Here is an 18,599-nt window from a genome sequence, read left to right as displayed (position 1 = left end):
GGAAATGCCTGTAAGAAAGAGTACCTTGCATATGGTGACACACATACATATAGTAGCTTTTAACAATGTGCTGTTGGGCCATAACTGCTGATCACCTGGCCTTGTGTGTCCCATAGGCCACCAATGTGAAGTTGCCCAGCCCCATGCAGAGCCTGGGCGCCATCACCACAGGCACCAGCACCATTGTCCGTACCATTCCTGTGGCCACCACTCTCTCCTCCTTGGGTGCCACCCCTGGTGGGAAACCCACAGCCATCCACCAGCTGCTGACCAATGGGGGCCTTGCCAAGCTGGCAAGCAGCCTCCCTGGCCTGGCGCAGATCTCTAACCAAGCATCAGGTGAGTCTGTCCTGAGAACATGGGGACTCCCAGATATGCCCTCCTATTCCACGTGGGCAAGGTCTGCTGCTATACCCATCCCCACAGGATCCTGGTGTTGACCCTGAGGGATTCAGCTGTAAGGGTTCTTCCCCCAGAGAAGTGGAGAGAACACAGCCTGCTTTCTGTTGCCTTGCAAACTGACAGGATGCAGATGACCCAGCTGGGGAGGAGGCCGAGGTGGGAGGCCAAGAGGGGTGTTATGTGAGAAAGAAATTCCCTAGGAAAGGGGAGTGGGGATATGACAAAGAAACCTACTTCTCTCTCTCTCAGGCCTGAAGGTCCCTACCACCATCACCCTGACCCTGCGTGGGCAGCCAAGCCGGATTAGCACGCTAAGCCCCGTGGGCCCAGGGGCCCCGGCTGCAGAGCCCACCCCCCAGGCTTTGCCTTCTAGCTCACAGGTAAGTGCCCCTGGGGAGATGGGGGACAGTCCACAGCATGAAGACCTCAGTGCCCTAGACTTACAGGCTCAGGGTTCATAACTTTGGAGCTTGGAGCAAGTCCTGGACATCTCCGAGCCTCCTTTTCTGTCCACTTCCTGCACTGTTGTGAGGATTACATGCGTAGAGCATTCAGGGGGTCACAGGCTTGGTGACTAATGTCTTTATTTATGCGCCCTCCATCCCTTTGTTCCCCACTCTCAGCTTTGTTGTGCTGAGGCTCCCCAGCACTGTGCCCTTCCAGACCTTGGCACCCATGGCCGCCACCTTTGTAGGGCACAGCTAGGTTTCTGTGGCTCTCACCTGAGAGTCACCATCAGTTCTCCTTGGCCAATCTGATTTCTGTTATAGCCTCTTCGAGTGAAATGTTTTTAATCTTGTGATCGAGAGCTACCTCAAGGTCAGAAGTTAGAGAAAACCGTAGTTTGCTTCCAGAGTGGAGTGTGCTCTCCTTTGGCACCTGCTGTTTTGTCAGGGGCTCCTGTGCGGTGCAGGAAGGTGCTGCACAGCCTGTGTGGCTGGAGGCCCTGGTCCCTGCATCTCCACTCCACCCTGCCATGGTGCCCTGTGTACAGGGGCTTCCTGACTGGGTCAGAGGCTCTTCTACAGAGGGCACTTCTGTACTCTCAGGGCTCATAGCCACCTCTCCCCGCTGTTCTGCGCAGTGGTGGGGTTGCTTTCATTTCTTTACTCGTTTCTCAATTATGAAGCTGATTGTACTTATTTTTAGTAATCCAGACATTACAGGAATAATACAATTTAGAAGGTAAAAAGTTTCTCATGACACCACTCCAGAGATGGTGTCAGTAGTTTGGTATCTATCCTTCTAGATAATTCTTTCTGTACAAAGTATTTTATTTGTTTACATTTTTTTGACAAAAATGAGATCACCGAATGTGGACAGACTTGTATAACTAGGCTTTGTTTACTGAACATCGTGACATGTTTTCCTGTTGATTGCAGAGACCATAGGTGTCTTGCCTGTGGCTGCCTGTATTCACGGGGCAGGTGTGGGAAAGGAGTGTCACCACTTCCTGTACAGAGTTGGATTGTGTTTTGTTTTTTGATACTATGCATAATGGTACAGTGAACACCCCCATCATGATCTGTGCACCCTGGGAGATTGCTTCACATTGGAGATGAGTAAGCCAGGGGTGCATGTACCCACTGTCTGGCAAGCTGCTGCCTGGTTGTCCTTCAGAAGGACTTGCTGGTTCCCAGTTTAGACCACAGTGTGAATGAGAACAGCTATTCTCCTATGGTGTTGTCAGTTGTGGAGATCAGTATTTTAATTTTATTAATTTGATGGATAAAAAGTAAAATTGCTTTAATGTGCATTTTCCTGATTACTTATGAGGTTGTATGTCTTTTATGAATCCCATAGTGTTCTGTGTTTGTTTTATAGCAGCTGTATATATTCAGGTATTATTCCTTTACCTGCTGTACAAGTTGCATGTGTTTTCTTCCAGTTAGTTGACTTTGTTTACTTTTTTCTGTTATCAAAGTGTTAAGAGCTTGTCATTTCCTTTGGTTTCTGACTCTTTTGCCATGCAGTCATTAAAAAAATATTTTTTAGTAGGAAACACATTTTTTGAAGGCAAACTCTACCAGACAAGGTGTAAATACTTTTACATGGATTATTTCATTAAAAAGTTTTATACAGTAAAATCTTCAGATCTTTTCCTTTTATGATTTCAAGGTTTTCTGTTTTCAGAAAGATCTTCCCATTGCAAGAGTATGATAACCTTTTTGCATTTTCTTTTTTTATGTTTTATTTTTCTAATTTTGGTGAAATATATATACGTACAATTTACCATTTTACCCTTTTTTTGGTTTACAGTTCAGTGGCATCAGCACATTGGCATTGTTGTGCCACCATCGCCACAGGCTGTCTCCAGGACTTTACATCATCCCATATTGAAACCGTTTTCTTATAAGGCTTTTGTTTGTTTGTTTTTTTACCTTTAGTTTTTCAGTCCACTTGGACCTTATTTTTATATGCTAAGTGAGGAAGGGATCTTAACTGTCTATGAGTCCATTCATTTGACATTGGTTCTCATTCTAGATTCCTGTGCCCTTGACCTGTCTGCTGCTTCATAGGCTTTATATAATTGTTTGATAATGCAGGCCCTCAAGTTAAGGAAGTACCCACTGTGTTTCTAGTTTGCTAATATCATCTTTATTTTTTTCTTGTCTCTTGATAAATAGTGGGTTTTGAATTTTTGTTGCCCTATTTTTTGTTGCCCTTTTGGAAACGGATGAGATGAATCAGCATAAAGATTTCCTTGTACTCAGTTAAAATGATGAATTACTTTACCATGTTTCCTAGTATTGAACTATCTAAATTCCAGATTTGGTACGTCCTATTCTTTTTTTGCACGTGCCTAGATTTGTTTTTATTGTGCGCACATAGGAAACAAGACACTATAAAAAGAGAACAAAACAACAAAAAAAGAAAGAAGCCCAGTGCTTCAGAGAAAAGCATGTGTACTTTTATTTTACTTAGAATTTTGGCCTCTGTGTATATCAATGAGGTTGGCCTGCGGTTTTCTTCCTGTCCCCCGCTTTTTTGTGGGTGCGCTCTCCTTGTCCCGATGTGCAAAGGGGGTAATTCTACCCTAAAAGAATGCAGTGGGAAGTATTTATTTTTTCTCATATTCTATAACATTCATGTAGCACAGAAATGATCAGCTCCTGGTGCCTCAATGGAATTGACCTGTGCACCACCAGGCCTGTTTTCAGGCAGCCCTAACCCTTGCTGATGGCATGGTGACACACAGCTAGAATCAAGTCTGCACCAGACGGCACCCTCCTCTGTTAAGTGGTCCTTCAGCTCGCTGCAGGGGACAAGGTACATGGGCTTGGTTGGTAGGAAGAGCAGAGGTCACTGAGTGTACTCATTTGGGGCTGAATGAAAGAGCAGGAGCAAGGTCAAGGTGTAATTTCTATTTGATGGCATGGACTCTAGAGCTTGGTCTTTATCTCGGTAAAGTGGGTATAATTCGTGGGAGGATTTTGGTGGTGCTTCTTTCCTTATAAACAAATGTGGTTTTGTTAGATTAAGACTTGCTGACTTAGAAGCTTAGCTTCCGGCAGTTACCTGTGTGTATGTGTGCTCAGACTGCCAGGAAGTGTAACACCAGGGAGAGCCCCAAGCTGAGGTCAGGCCTCATCTTCGGTGAGCTGTGTCATCCCGGGTACATCCCTCAGCCACTCTGGGCTTTGGTTCTGTCAGGTAGTCCGGTGAGGCAGAGATTACTGTGGTGGGATTAGTAAGGGCTGTCTTAGAATTGCCTCGTGCTTTTGAAAAATGAATGTTTAAAGGTTGAGAAACAAACCACCCATTTATGACATTTATGAGACGATTGGAAATTTGAACACTGATTGGATAATTGTTAATATAAGGAATTGTTAAACTTTTTATGTTTGGTTTTAGTGTTTAAATTCGAAAAAAAATCTTTTAATTTTGGGATTACATTTTGCAATATTTATGGATAGAAAGAAAAATGTTTGTAAACACTGGTTTCTGAGATCTGTGAAAGCACTTACTTGTTTCATTTCTGGCACTGGTGGATATTTACTGTTTCCTTCAGGGAGCTGGACTGTTATGTGTTTCTTACAGCTTGGAAGGGGGATGCAGGCTGCCGTGCCTGTGTCAGCATCCTGAGAATGGGTCCTTGCCTGTGATCCCCAGGTCTTTCTCTTCTCTGGTCACACTGTGGCCTTGTGGCCACCTCCAAGAAACAGGTCATTGTCAGGTGTGCTCCTGCCCAGGAGGGTTAACATCTTTGTAGCCTGCCTGGGACAAGGTCAGCACATCAGGGCACCCTTTCCAGCTTTGGTGGACGGGCCTTCCGTCTTCCCCTCTCTGCTGCATTCTTAGAGACCTCTGGAGTTTTACAAAGGTAAAATCCAGGGAAGTGGAGGAACCTCATGAAAAAAAGCTAGCTCTCTCTCCTGCTTCCTTCCCCCTGAGCCACAGGGCTCAACAATTCAGGCCGTCCTCCACACTTAAAGAGTAGACAGACTGAAAAAGCAGTATCGCCAGAACAAGTATGAGAACCTCCCTTCAACCCTGCCCCTCTGACATTCTCCTCTGCTTCCCTGCATCCTTTCCTGGTCTTGTGTGCAATGTAAGTGCTCACTCTGGGTGAGCAGGTGTTACACTCTGGTGCTTGGTGTGGATTGTCTCATTTAACCTTATGGCTACCTGGTGCATAGGTGCTGTTGCCTGTGGCTCACAGGTGAGGAAAAAGAGGCTCAGAGCCTAGAAAGTGGTAGGGGACTCTGCTGCAGCATCTGTGTTCTCTGAGCCACTTGGCCACTGGAACACATGTCCTTGTGCATCCAGCTTTTCCCTGTTGAGAATTACTTTGGCATAAATTTGCAAGAGTGGGATGAGGGGTCGGAGGGTCTGGGTGTGTTGGCCTGGCAAAGTTCTGACCCTTGCACACTACCTTCCCGCACAGCGCCTGCCTCCAGCCCCCTGAAGACACGTGCGACCATCCTCCTGCACCAGGGTGGTGATGGCTGTGCACAGGGAGCACCAGGCACAAGTGCTGTGCTGCTGAACTGTCCACTGGTCTGAAGACCTCTTAAAACAGTCATTTTCACCTCTCCGCCAACTGTTCAGGGCTGGGATTCTGGGTCTTGGGAAGCTGCTAGGCCAAGTGATATGGTGCAGCAGGCGGAGCATCGTCGTCTGGTTCCCAGACCCCCAGGCTCCTCAGCAGATCTGGCTGTGCACGGACCAGAGGCACTTCTCCCCCAGCATGCTCTGCAACTGGTTCCAAGTAGCAGTGCTGGACCGCCCGCTGCACTTCATAAAAGAGCTCCTTCTGGAAGTCTGCGCCACCCCTGCGCCAGGTTGGGAGATATCCACATGGCCCAGGGCCATGGGGGCTTGGACAGAGAGCCCTTAGCTAAGGACCGGGCTCATCCTGGCCCTCCAGCTGGCTGGTCAGTACCAAAAGGGCTAGTTGGGGACACTGCTGTTGCCTTCCCTGAGTGGCCAAGGGAGTGTGCAGCTCCCTCCTAGGAACCACTTGGGTAACCTGCTGAGATGGGAAATCCTAATTTCAAGCCCACGAGAGGACAGAGAGCTGGGCTGTTAACTCTCAGTTCCTTTGGCCACTGTACATGCGGGGAACAGCAGGAGGTAGAAGCCAGCCCCTCCAGTTTTTCTCGTGTCAAGGGCAGTTCCTGTACGCAGAAAGCCTGTGAGTCCAGAAAGGGTGAAGAAGAGCAATGGGACAGCAAAACAAATGAACTGGCTTCAAGGAGGCACCACCGAGTCTTACGGTGGAAACCATTTGGTCTTGAGGCTTTGCATCTGGTCCCTAAGGAATGGTGATTCAACTGGAGGTAAGAAGAATTTTCCAAGTCAGAGAAGAAACCCCAGGCCCTGAAATCTCTGTCTGCAGTGCTTTGAGGAGCTGTCCTGGGAAACAGGGGCATCAAGATGACAGAGGCTGTGCCTCCATGTTCTTTTTCTGCTTCCTGTGACTTGTCTTCTTGTGTAGAAGTGGGAAGTTCATCGGCATTGACACCTCTGTGTGGGACTCTGGTGCTTGCTGGGGTTGGGAGCTGGCAGTTCCTGAAGGAGTGATTGCTGAAAGTGGCTCAGAGTCCCACCTTCCCCCCTCACGAGACTTGTGTGCAAGGTACTTTAGGCTCAGCTTAGAACCCACTATTCGGAGCAGGCTCCCTTCCCTTCCCTTCCATCCTCTAGAACCCAGTCACGGTGGTAAGTTGGGCCACCCAGGTGGGACTCTGTTCAGTATCTATAGGCAGGGCAGGCCCACAGCAGGCCACAGCCGGAACTGTGGCCCCGGTCCTGACCCATGTGCAGCATATAGCCAAACTAGCCACCTGCAGTCTGACAGCCAGGAGGGATGTGCAGTGTGCAGGAGTCTCAGGCAAAATGGGGGTATGTATGTGATAGCGGAGAGGGCATCTTGCATCATATCCTCCCTCCCTGCCTCCTACAGAACTAGTCTCAGTGGTGACTCATATAGCATTAGCCTGTGTTCTTGCATTACCTGGTAGGTAACCACTTTCTGAAATTCAGGAGGCATTTAATAAGTTTAAGGAACCTATGAACTCTGAAACAGGCATCCATGGGTCAGGGGACTGATAACTTTACAGGTTACAAGACTGGTAAGAAAAAGACAGGACCTGAGAACAGCAGACTGTGTGAGACCAGGTGAAGTTTCTAGGGATCATTTAGGAGAGAGGGTCTTGAAGAGCTGTCATGACTCAAGAGTGCTACCAAGATGCTGGCCCTGTGTGCCCTGTGGTCATGTAAACCTGGGCGCTTCCTGTGGAGACTTCCTGAGGCTTGCTCTATACACCCTGAAGGATGCCAGAACTGGAGCAGGGAAGTTGTGAAAACACGGCTGCTGCTTCACCTTGGAGGGACAGGCTGAGGAGTCTTTGCAGTTCATAGAGTCGTGTCCCCCAGCACCACACGTCTTCTCCACCCACCCTGCTTAGAATGTAAAAGGAAGCTTCCTCTACCTATCAGCAGCCTTGCAGTCTGTGACCTCAGATGGGGCTACTACTGGCTGGAGATGCAGAAAGATCGAGAAACTTTAGTTAAATCTTGGATGACAGATACATGTTGATGCCCTGGGAAAGGTCCTTCTGCTTTGAGATAAGGGAAGACTTCTGCTGTCCTTAGCCCCACACTGGATGGGTCACAGGCTGGGCTGCTGTGATGGTTCTGTTCTTACGTTAGCAACATGGTTAGGAAATAAAAGCAGCTTTGCATTGTTCCAGCTTGTTCTCAGTTGACTGTGTGTTTTGTGGTAACCACCCAGTGAAGTGGCCCAGAAAACAAAAGCTAAGATGTAGTAATGTGTCTGATCATCTCATTGATGCCTGGTGCCGTGAGGTAGGTCTTGTAATTCCCTTTTTACAGGTGAGGAAACTGTGGCACACAGAGGGCACACAGGAAGTGGCAGAAACAGGACTAGAACCCAGGCCACCTGATGCCAGTGTCTGCTCTACTAGTCTGCTCTGTGCAGGGGCTCTGAGATGGGAGACCGGAAGTGGAGATCAGCCCAGGAGGTGAGGAGAGGGTGGCCTGGCCTCCATATCACCCTGTTCAGTTTACTTTCCACCAGGCCTCAAGCAACTGCTGTGCTATGATGGGGCCCTCATTGGCCTGAGTCAGCAGATGGGTCCTTTGCCCTGGGTACTGAGAGGCTGAAATCCCCTTACATATCCTATGCCTCCCCCTCTTCGATAAAGACTTTGAGGTGAACGAATGAATTCCAACCTTCAGATCATTTGTGAGTTTGTATTCAAGAGGATTGTCCCCCCATCCTTAAAGCCCAGGCCCTGACACTTGGCGTTGGACCCCCTGTGGGTTGGAGCCAGTGTGATAGGCTGCTTGGTGGACTCACTCGTTACCATCTGCAGTGGAGACCTGATGCCTTCTCGTGCTTCCTCCCAACTCTGGCCTCACTGGCTCAAGGAGTCAGGGGAAGTGAGAGAGGAGAACTTGAGTGTTCAGGTGATGGCTGTCTTGAATTTGGGGAGTATAGGGACAGGGCCATAACGGTTATGATGCACAAAAACCTTTGTTATGCTCTTAGCTCCCTTTCTAAAGCCTACGTGTTAGGAACCATTCACCATCCAAATCAGGTCGTAAAGGGCCTCTCTCACAGCAGGCAGGCTCGCAGGGGACCCTGACACTTGTGTAGCAGGACCTCCACTTGCCAGGGATCAGTTTTGACCCTGTTGTCACAGGAATTTTCAGCTTTGGGGCCCTTCGTAGATTGCCAGTCTGTCTTTCCTTTTAAATTCTGAAAGCAGTGAACCTGACAGCCTCCTTCCCACTCATAGTTCTGAGCATCTCTCAGCAGCCTGGTGGCAGTATCCAGGGGCTGGAGTCATGTGGTTCACATTATTACCTGTCCAAGAAGATAGGAGAGGGATTTAAAACCACCCATTGGGCTATCTAGAGGTGTGCGTGTGTGTGTGTGTAACCTGCAGTGATAGTACAGTGAGGTCCTGTGTGCCCTTTGTCCCGTGTCCCCCAGTATTAACATCTCAGTACAATATCAGAACTATGAAATGATGTTAGTACAGTGTGGATAGTTCTATCATCCCTGTACCTGCATCGAGATGTAGAACTGCTCACTACCAGAGCTCTCCCTCGCACTGCCCCTTCATAGCCATGTGCCCTACTCTGCCAGCATAACCTGTAGCATCTCTGCACAGAATGATAGACGAATGGAACTCTATAGTCTATAACCTCTGGAGAGTGCCCTTTTCCCACTCGGCATAGTGTGCTGGATGGCCTTCCAAGTCGTATGTGTTGGTTGTTCATTGCATCTTCCTGCCGAGTGAGTGTTCTGTGTTGTGGATGGACCAGGGCTGTCACTGTCTGCCTGCTGTGGGGCACCTTGACTGTTCTCGGTTGCAGCAGTGACGTAAAGCTGCTCCTAGCAATTGCAAGCAGGGTTTGTGTGAACATAAATTTTCACTTGTCTCTGATAAATGCCCAGGACTGTGATTATTGGGTCAAATGGTAATTTATTAGTTCTTTTAGAAACCTCCAAACTGTCTTCCACAATAGCTGTTCCATTTTATTCCCACCCATAATCTAGGAGAAATCTGATTTCTCTGCGTCCTTACTAGCCATTGACACTGTCTCTTATTTACTTAATAATAAAATTTTATTATTTACTTAGTAATACTAGTAGGTGAGTAGTGATACCTCGTGTTTTTTTTAACGTGTCAAGGTTCGCATGTGGTCCCAGATATGGTGCGCTATCTCAATAAATGTTCTGTAGGCACTTGAGAAGAGTGTGTGTTCTGTTGGGTGAAGTGTGTTGTAAATGTTAATAAAATTCTTTTGGTTGTTGGCGGTGTCAGGTTTTTATGTGCTTGCAGATTTTCTGTCGAGTCGTTCTACCAGTTTGTTGACAGAATAGTGTTGAAATTTCCAACAGTAATTGTGGGATCATCCATGTTCCCCTTCAGTTCTCTGGTTTTGTTGCCCATATTTTGCAGTTCTGTCATCTGGGGCATATGCATTTAGGATGCCTGTGTCTTTCTGGGGGTTGACCCTTTTGTCATGATGTGATGTCTCTTTGTACCTGGTAATTTTCTTGGCCCTAAAGTTTACTTTATCTGACATTCTGATGTCAGTGCCGAGGTCTGTCTCTAGCTTTTAATTGGTGTTTTTAGAACACCTCCATTTAATGTAATTATAGCTGTATTAGGGCTTAAGTCAGGCGTTTTAGTGTTTTCTGTTTTTGTGTTTCTTTTTCCTGTTTTCAAGTGGGTTACTTGAATATTGTTTTAGACTGCCATTTTGATTTATCTGTAGTAATTTTTGAGTGTATCTCCTCATATAGCTTTTAGTGGTTGCTCTAGATGTCACATTATGTATACAGAAAACTTACCACAGTCTGCTGGTATCCACATTTACCAGTTTGAAGCGACTAACTTCCCTTTACATCTCTTTATTCTCTGCCATTTCTAAAATTATTGTATCTGTTGAGAACCACATCACACAGTGTTATAAGTTTTGTTTCAAACATAATTTAGACAATTCAAGAGGAGAAGGAAAAATTATTGTATTTACCCATACTTTTATTTTACAGTGTTTTTTCTTCCTTCCTCATGTTCTGGGGTTCCTTACTGTGATCACTCCTTTTCTGTTTAGGGAACTTCCTTCAGCCATTCTTTTAGAGAAGATTAGCTGGCAACAGATGTTTTCACTTTCCTTAATCTGTATGTCTTGGTTTCTCCTTCATTACTGAAGGATAGTTTCACTGGAGGTATATAATCCTGGGTTGACCAGTCTTTCAGCACTTGAAAATATTATGCTGCTTCCTCAGTTTCTGATGAGAAATTCACTATCATTCAATTTCTTTTTTCACTCTGGGACCTGGGTGCTATTTCTCTCTTTGTGCTTTTCAATATTTTTCTCTGTCTTGGGTCCTCACACTTGTCTCGGCACAGTTTTCTTTGGGCTTGTCTGGGTTTACTCAGCTTCTTGAATTTGCAGGCTTATGCCTTTTTGCCAAATCTGGGGAATTTTCAGCCATTATTTCTTCTTAAGCCCCACCCTCCCTTTCCACTCCCCCACACTCCAGGGACATGAATGTTGGTATTTAATTATAGCTCCACAGGGCTTGTGGATGGAGTGGGAGTTCTAGCTCTCTCTGGACCTCTGCCAATGCCAACCTGGCCAGAATGGGAAGGGCTGCCTCACTGTTCTTCCTCACACTGCCTCAGTTTACGTGGCAGGGGCTCCATGTCCTGGTTATTCCTGGGTGGTGTGAGGGTTCTGACCCCACTAGGCCTTTGCCGATGCCACCCCAGCTGGGGGCAGGGAGCATGCCATATTACCTCTGGGTAGAGGTGGATGTCGGGGCTGAACTTGTGGTCTGCAACAACACAGCGGGGATAGAGGTTAAAGGCTTCATTACCATAACTCATTGGATTGAAAGTTTTGGTTTCCACTTGGCTTTCTTTGACACCAACCCCCATAGAACTGACATTTGAAGAGATAATCACCTCATAAAAAAGGCATCACACTGGATAGCATATGCCTTTGAAGCAGAGTCTTTGGAAGAGATGGACCAAGAAGTTCATACGTGATGACTATATAAAAGGAGTTAAGGTTAGAAATTGTTAGATGAAACAACAATACGGAGACACCAAAAAGACCAGATGGAAATACCAGTTAGGGAACATATATAATTGAAACAAGATAATGATGGGATGAAAAGTAGGAGGGATATAGCTGAAGAATGAATTAGTGAGTTGGAAGGTTATGCTAGGAACCCTACCAGAAGGCATCAAGAAAAGCCAAGAAATATGGAAAATAGAAGTATTCTCCAAAAAATATGGAGAATACAAGAGTCATGGAGAGAGAAAATAAAACTAAGGAAATAAAAGAATTTTTAGGAATTAAGAGAATAAGTCTGTGCTGTATACCTGAAACTAATAGAATACTGAATGTCAACTGTAATTTTAAAAAATTATAAAATAAAAATTAAAAATTATAAAATAAATATGCTTCAGTTTGAAAGGGTTTGCACAGAGTCTCAAAAGGGAGCAATAAGGAAAACCCCCATATGGACTGGACGTATAGTCAAAGACACAAAATCCTAAAGGTGTCCATGGGGAAAATGCAGACCCATTGCAGAGTTCGACCCAGCCTCAGAATGACATGAGACATCTCAAAATGAGTCTCAGATTCAAGAAATCATTCATTAGTGCTTTTTATGTATTAAAAGAAGTGAGCATAGAATTTGAACATGAGGCCCTGATAAAAATGTTCCCAAGCATACAGGCTTCAAAAGGCTGCCACTCAAGACTCACTGAAAGAATTTAGAAAGAAACCCAGACATGGTAGCAAGAACTGTATAGGAAGTGAGGGTGATTAAATATCTTTATGAAGTTTATTGTTAGAGGAAAGGTCAGGCACAAAATATAATCTATCTCTATCTAGAACTGAAATTCTAAGTAATATGTTTGGGGCCAGGACAGATGCAAGGGCTAAAAAGAAAAGTTAAAGTATGCTGAAACTTGTCTTATTGTGGAAAAATATTAAGAAACCAGTATGGGTATATGAGCATAAGAATAGAATTTAAAGCAATGATAATCACCCTCGGAGCAAAAATAGAATGTAAACTTTTTAAACCAGCAAAACTTGCTAAATCTATTGCAAAATTAGAAGAAAAAAGAAATACCCTAAACATAGAATATAAACTAAGTCCTGTGACGGTGATTATAGTAAGTGTAAATGGGTTAAAGAATGGCAGGTGTCTGATGGGAGCTGTTTTGTCCTAATCTTTGTGATCCAGGACCTTGGGCCCAGGAACCACTGGGGCAAAAGGCCAGGTGAATAACAGCTGGGAGGGACCTTGGAGATGGCGCTTGCCCTGTTTCCCACACACCCACCTCACTGAATTATTCTGGGATTTAAATATGACCAAATCCTACCCTCAGCTTATGAGTCAGGTCTGGGGTCAAGCCATGGGATCCTCATTTTCTTAAGTGCCTTAGGTGAGCTTTAGGGATCTCCGGTCTCTGGCACCTTCCCTCAATTCCCAGAGGAGGGACCTGGGTCTTAGAGCGGGAAAGGGAGTTTGCCAGGGCCACACAGCTCGCTGATGACAGAGGGCTGGGAAGGACCACAACATCTGGAAAGGCTCATTTTTTTTCTGGTTCTGAGCAGTAGGCTGGGGGATCTCAAGGAGTGCTGGCTGTCTCCCGGGCTGGGATGCTGGGTATAGGGGACAGAGACAAAAGTTTTTACCTCCTGTCGAGCCTGCTCTAGCACAGGAAACCCTAAAACAACTTTCTGACAACTTGGGGATTCTACACATGACACTTTTTTAAATGTAAACTTTTTACTCAAATACAATGTACATGCAAAAAAGTGCATAAGTATACAGCACGATTTTTTTTCTAGACAACATACAAACTACCACATTGTCTCCTACTCCATACCACCTCTTCCCTGACTTCCACCACTAGAGATTAGTTTTGCCTGTTTTGAAACTTTACAATGATGGAATCGTGTACTTGTGTGTGTGTGTCTGGCTTCTTTCAACATTGCATGTGGGTCATCCATGTTGGTTTCAGTTGGTCATTCTTAGTGTTGTATAGTGTTTCACTGTACGAATACATCACCGTGTGATGTCTGGCCTCCAGTGTGGAGTCACTAAATAATGCTACTCTGCACATCTTTCAGTGACTGCATATACCATATCTTTTGGTGGAATGGAATTGCTGGGATTGTAGGATTTGGTATGCTGTGTTTTCATTTCTTGGTTTTCCAAAGTTTTCATTATTTTTCTTGTTTAAAATTAAGATATTATTGACATATAACATTGTATTTCAAGCATACGACATAGTGATTTGATATTTGTGTAGATTGCAAAATGATCACTACAGTGAGTTAACATCTATCACCACAAAAAGTTACAGGTTTTTTTTTCTCTTGTGATTAGAACTTTTAACATTTACTGTCTTGGTAACTTTCAAGGACATGATAAAGTCAACATAAAGTGTGGGAAATCATTCTGATAAGACACAGAATCTTTGCCCTCCAGGCAGATAAGTCGGAAGGTAAAGAAAAACCTTTAAAAATTTCTTATTAGGAGAAAACAAATAACCCAAGAAAATATTGCCATTTTAACAAATTCTTATTTGGTATCAGTATAGTATTTAATACTAAAACTCTTTTTGAAAATCTTGTAAATAAACCCATCAAATCTTAGCCAGCTTTGACCACTCAAAATTCCTTTCTGCAAACTCACAACTTTCTGTGGCCATATACATTCCTTACAGTATAACTTTTCAAGGAGGCAAAAATGAACATGTTTACTAATATATATATACATAATATACATATATGTAATACATATATATATATGCACACATATATATATATGGCCTTCAGTACCATTTAGAGAGGCAAAACAAACCTAAGATTATGCTTTTAACTAATGTTTCAATATTTTATTTTGAAAATGATTTAAGAATTGAATGACTATCTAAGTCAATTTAGAACCGTCTAAGATTTTAAGTTACTTAAGTCTTAGCAAATGCCTTCCAGTTGACATACTGCAAAATATAACTAGTGTTACAATAAAATTTGTCAGAATAATGATTTACATTGGTTAAATATAAATTTTCCATACTCTTAATTAATCTAAATGAAGTGGTGCTAACTCGATCAGTAAACCTGTGTGGGTTTAGGAAGAGCATGTACCCAAATAGATAAAATGTAAGCTTGTACTATACTTAACACTGATGATGCGGAGAAGACAAAGCTGTTTCTGTTAAAACAGTATTAAATTAGTCTCATTTGCAAAAGAGTTCTGTAAATTATGTGATACTGAATTTATAAAACAATTGGATGAGTTTGTATAAGAATGCCTTTTTGCCACACTGAAAGTATTAGTGGTTCAATTTCATTAATTTGCAGTGATTTTAGGAATATTCAATTTATAGAAAATCTTTTCTCTAAAGTAATTCTCAGTCAAAATAGAGGTCCTTTAAGACATTTGTAATCTAACCTAATTTGATAATACTATACACTCAGGTACATAAACATACAAACAGGTCTTATAGCTTCAATTTTTAAATTTTATCCATATGTGAAGAGTACACAGAGAAGAACAAAACTCGCAGTTTTGAATACTTCTTATCAGCGGGCTGTTTGCATCCCACGGGTACAACTTCTTAATTGATTTGAGCTCAGAGAACACAAAGGAGTAGCAAACCAGATGCTCATCGTCTTTCACCAACAGGAATGTGACGACCTCTAGAAGCCATCACATCCATTGGTCACTGCCACGGCTTCCTCACTAATCTATGTGTCATGTCCAATTGGTGGTAGCAAGAGAGCTTGGGAGTATGATTTTTTTCCTAGCTTGTACTTTGGGAAGATGGTTTATAATGTAGGAGAGGGCAACTTGAAGGGGCCCAAACAGCTCAGAAAAGTGGTAGAAGGCCATTGGTGACAGAGCCCCACAGCACTCAGTGTTCATTGTTACCTCCCCTCCCTCACAGGTCCATGGAAACCTGTTCTCCTGGGGCGAACACATATCTATCCATCTTTCCCTCCCTCTCTTCTTGCTTCCTCTCTCTAACTTACTCCAAATTCCGGTGTCTGATTTGACTTCCCCTTACTTCCTGTACTGGCACAGATTGGACAAGGCCCAAAAATGGGGCAAAGAAGCCTGCAAGGACTGCCTTGTAAACTCCAGGCATTGTTTGCATGCAAGTGATGGTGAGGTTTCTCCTAGAGTAGACTAGCCAGACCCTGCTAGTCTTGGACCTAGTTCTTGAATAGAGCTGAACTCAAAGCTGTATTTCTTGGAAATTTTGGAGTGATTAAAATTCACTACCTGGCAGGTCTTCCTCAAACCAGAGGCCCAACTTCCTGCCTAGACAGTCCTTCACTTACCTGTGAGATGGAAGCTCAGGGCACTGTGAGCTCCTTGCCCTCAGGGGTGTTCCCTGGCAAAGAGATCCCAGCCCCCTGAAGGTCAATACCCTTATGTTGGCCATGGAGGGCTGGTAGGCGGCCTAGCTCAGCACAAGGCCTAGCAAGTCCTCTCAGTCATCACTGACTTGGCAGGGGCAGGCCTCAGCCTGACACCACTGCTGTGGCTACTGCCTGGGACCTACAGCTGAGGTCCCTGGACATTTACCACAAAGGACACTCAGGTGATGGATGGTGTTCAAGTGGCAGGTAGCAGATGTTGCATCTGGGCTCATGGGGAGGCCACTGGGATTCTTTAGACTCCAAGGAAGACTTGGCATGCCCAGGACACACAAGGCCTCCCTGGAGCATGGCCGCGACCCTGAGCCAGCTCCATGACAGGGGCTAGGTCATGCTGCACCACTCTGGGGATGGCTGTGGGCTATCTGTTACAACCCCAGCAGTCAAAAGCAGCATTCGATTATTACAACTATGGCTCGGATATCTGTGTGAAGGGGCATGTGTCAAGAAGTTGATAATGGCGCCAATGCAAAGTTACACAAAGCCAGGCCAGGACTGTTGCTAATTCAAAATTTCAACCCTCGAGATCCTGACTCACCCACCAAGGAGCAGAAGTACCATGTCTTAGGGTAGTGGGCTTGGGGCTGGGTTGCAATGATGGGCCCTTGGCACTGAGGCTGGACTCAGCTGCAGGCAGACTGGGACACCATTCTATAGCCTATGTGTCATAAACACGTTTACAAGTTTCTTGGAAGGCTGTTCTCATGACCCCCTTTCTCCAAAAGGGCAACGATGTCCCTTATAAGGACACCAGTTTTATTGGGTTAGGGCCATACCCTATGACCTCACTTAACCCTAATTGCTTCCTTAAAGGCCCCATCTCCAAAGTGTCACAGTGGGGGTTAGAGCTTCAACACGGGAATGGGGGGTGGAGGGGTGGGACAAGTCCGTTTATGACACATGTCAGTGGCCAGAGCCAGGTCAAGGCTCCCAGCTGCCAGGAGGCTGGGGAAAAGGGGAGCAGGACTGTCATCATGCTTCCACCACTCATGTCCCATTAGTCCTAGGTGGTGCTGTGGACCAAGTTGAAATTCTGCTAGCAAGGACAAGGGGATTTGGAATGATTCTTTTAATTTACCAAGTACTGATTTTCTCCATACCTAAGGCCACAGACTCCATTGCAAAAATACAATGGTTACCCTACAAATGACACTGCAGTTGTTTCACTCCTAGTGTTGGTCATACATTACTCCTCTGTCCACACAGCCCATGTGGAAAGACTTTTTTTGCGATGGGTGGGGGGTGGGGAGCCTACCTGGATTTCTCCCAAGAAGCTGCCTTCCTGATTACTACCCAGGCTCTGCACAGGACCTGGCTGAGAGGTGGCAGTGAGACCAGGAATTGAGTTAGCCTCTTAGGTGGTCACCAGCTAGTCATCATGTAGATAGCGACCCTGGCAGGTGAGCGTACCCCTGCCCACCCTGGGCCTTGGCAGACATTACCAATCAATTGCACACTTACACTGAGCCCAAAGCTGCAGACAACTCATGAATTGTCTGCAGCTTTAATCTTCCTCCCCACCCCGCAGCTCCCTCCAGTGACTGGTGGGAGGAATTCCAAGAGCCTGAGACAGGAGCCCTGGGGGAAGAGTGAAGGTAGGAGGCAGCCATACTTCCCTACCCAGGAGCCCCTTTTCTCCCCTTGGGGGCCCCACAAACAGTGGCTGCCACTTGCTGTGGGGCAGGTGATATTGGCTTTGCAGGAGTGGCCAGGGGCCAGAGGAGCTGGGAAAGTCCTCTGGGAATCAGGAGTGTGTTCAGTGGCAGGTCACCTGCCTTTGCCCACCACTATACCTCTCCATGCTGCACTGTGGGACACAGCACAGAACCTGGAAATGACTGTGCTAACTTCGCAGGTGCGCCAACATGGCCCCGGGAGGAGCAGACGCTGTAGACACCACAGGAGTGGGTGTGATGGGGACCCTGTCCAGACCACTGCCACTTGCCCTGCTGGCCCATAAGCCAGGGATACTGCATGGGCAACCTGGCAATGACCCAAGTCTGCCCTGCCCTCCTGACTGGAAGCCCACTGCGTTTTATAGCAGCGACATCTTTGGAGTCATTTGCTTAGGAAACTGGCCATGTCCTGTCAATGACAACAAAGAATGGAGGCTGCTGTCTGTGTCTGAGCAATGCAGGACTCCAACTTGATAGGTGGAAATGCCTGAGCCTCTAGGTGGGTGGCCTGGCTGGGGCTAGGCCCCTTGGGGTAGTGAATGGGCAGGTACACCCTATTCAAGGGACAGCAGCCACTACCCAGATCCAGGCAGTGATCCCATATGGTCAGAAATTCTCACCACCATCAATAGCTCTAATGGCACAGCCAGTTTGAAAGGGGTCCTAGAAATGACCCCAAATAGTTTACACCCCAAAGGTAAGTGCTCTGCCACTCCTGCTGGCCTATAGGTCCCTGGGCAGTCAAGGATTGTCAGGACCTGGCAGGTAACACACACAAGTAAGAATAGGAAGTGAGCCAACTTGGGGCACACCTGCCCAGTCAGGCAGCAGTGCCTGGAGGCACGTGTAGGCTGCCCTTCGAGGAGCCAGCCTTCCTTCTGCTCAGCTCAGCTTGGTGCCCCCACCCCCAAGTTCCAGATCTCAGAGCTTTTCCCCATTTGTGAGGACCATCCCTTCCCTGGGAACTGTGAGGAGTAAGAAAATCATGCAAAGCTGGCACAGAGGAGCTGTGGGAGAGGGCGCACAGAGGCTTTCGAGGAATCGTGCATGCAT

General features: G+C 45.8%; 1 protein-coding gene across 9 annotated transcripts in view; it reads left to right on the top strand.

Annotated features, from left to right (window-relative positions):
- The window catches only part of KANSL3 (KAT8 regulatory NSL complex subunit 3), a 36,945-nt gene extending 25,185 nt beyond the window's left edge, over positions 1-11,760 (top strand). For 5 of the 9 annotated variants that reach the window (XM_016142949.2, XM_016142948.2, XM_016142947.2 and 2 more), the window contains 3 exons: positions 117-339; positions 652-782; positions 7,744-11,760. In XM_016142949.2, the coding sequence (XP_015998435.1) occupies positions 117-339; positions 652-782; positions 7,744-7,896 (507 nt within the window). In that variant the 3' untranslated portion in view covers positions 7,897-11,760. Of the gene's footprint in view, positions 1-116; positions 340-651; positions 783-2,661; positions 3,901-5,290; positions 7,599-7,743 lie in introns of those variants that run through there. The other 4 variants (XM_016142952.2, XM_016142951.2, XM_016142950.2 and 1 more) reach the window with 2 other exon arrangements.
- Positions 11,761-18,599: the final 6,839 nt, after the last annotated feature.

The sequence above is a fragment of the Rousettus aegyptiacus genome, unplaced genomic scaffold (genome assembly GCF_014176215.1).
Source record: "Rousettus aegyptiacus isolate mRouAeg1 unplaced genomic scaffold, mRouAeg1.p scaffold_m13_p_7, whole genome shotgun sequence".
Taxonomy (NCBI): Eukaryota; Metazoa; Chordata; class Mammalia; order Chiroptera; family Pteropodidae; genus Rousettus; species Rousettus aegyptiacus.
The sequence above is the reverse complement of the archived record's forward strand: the minus strand, read 5'-3'. Positions and strand labels throughout refer to the sequence as shown.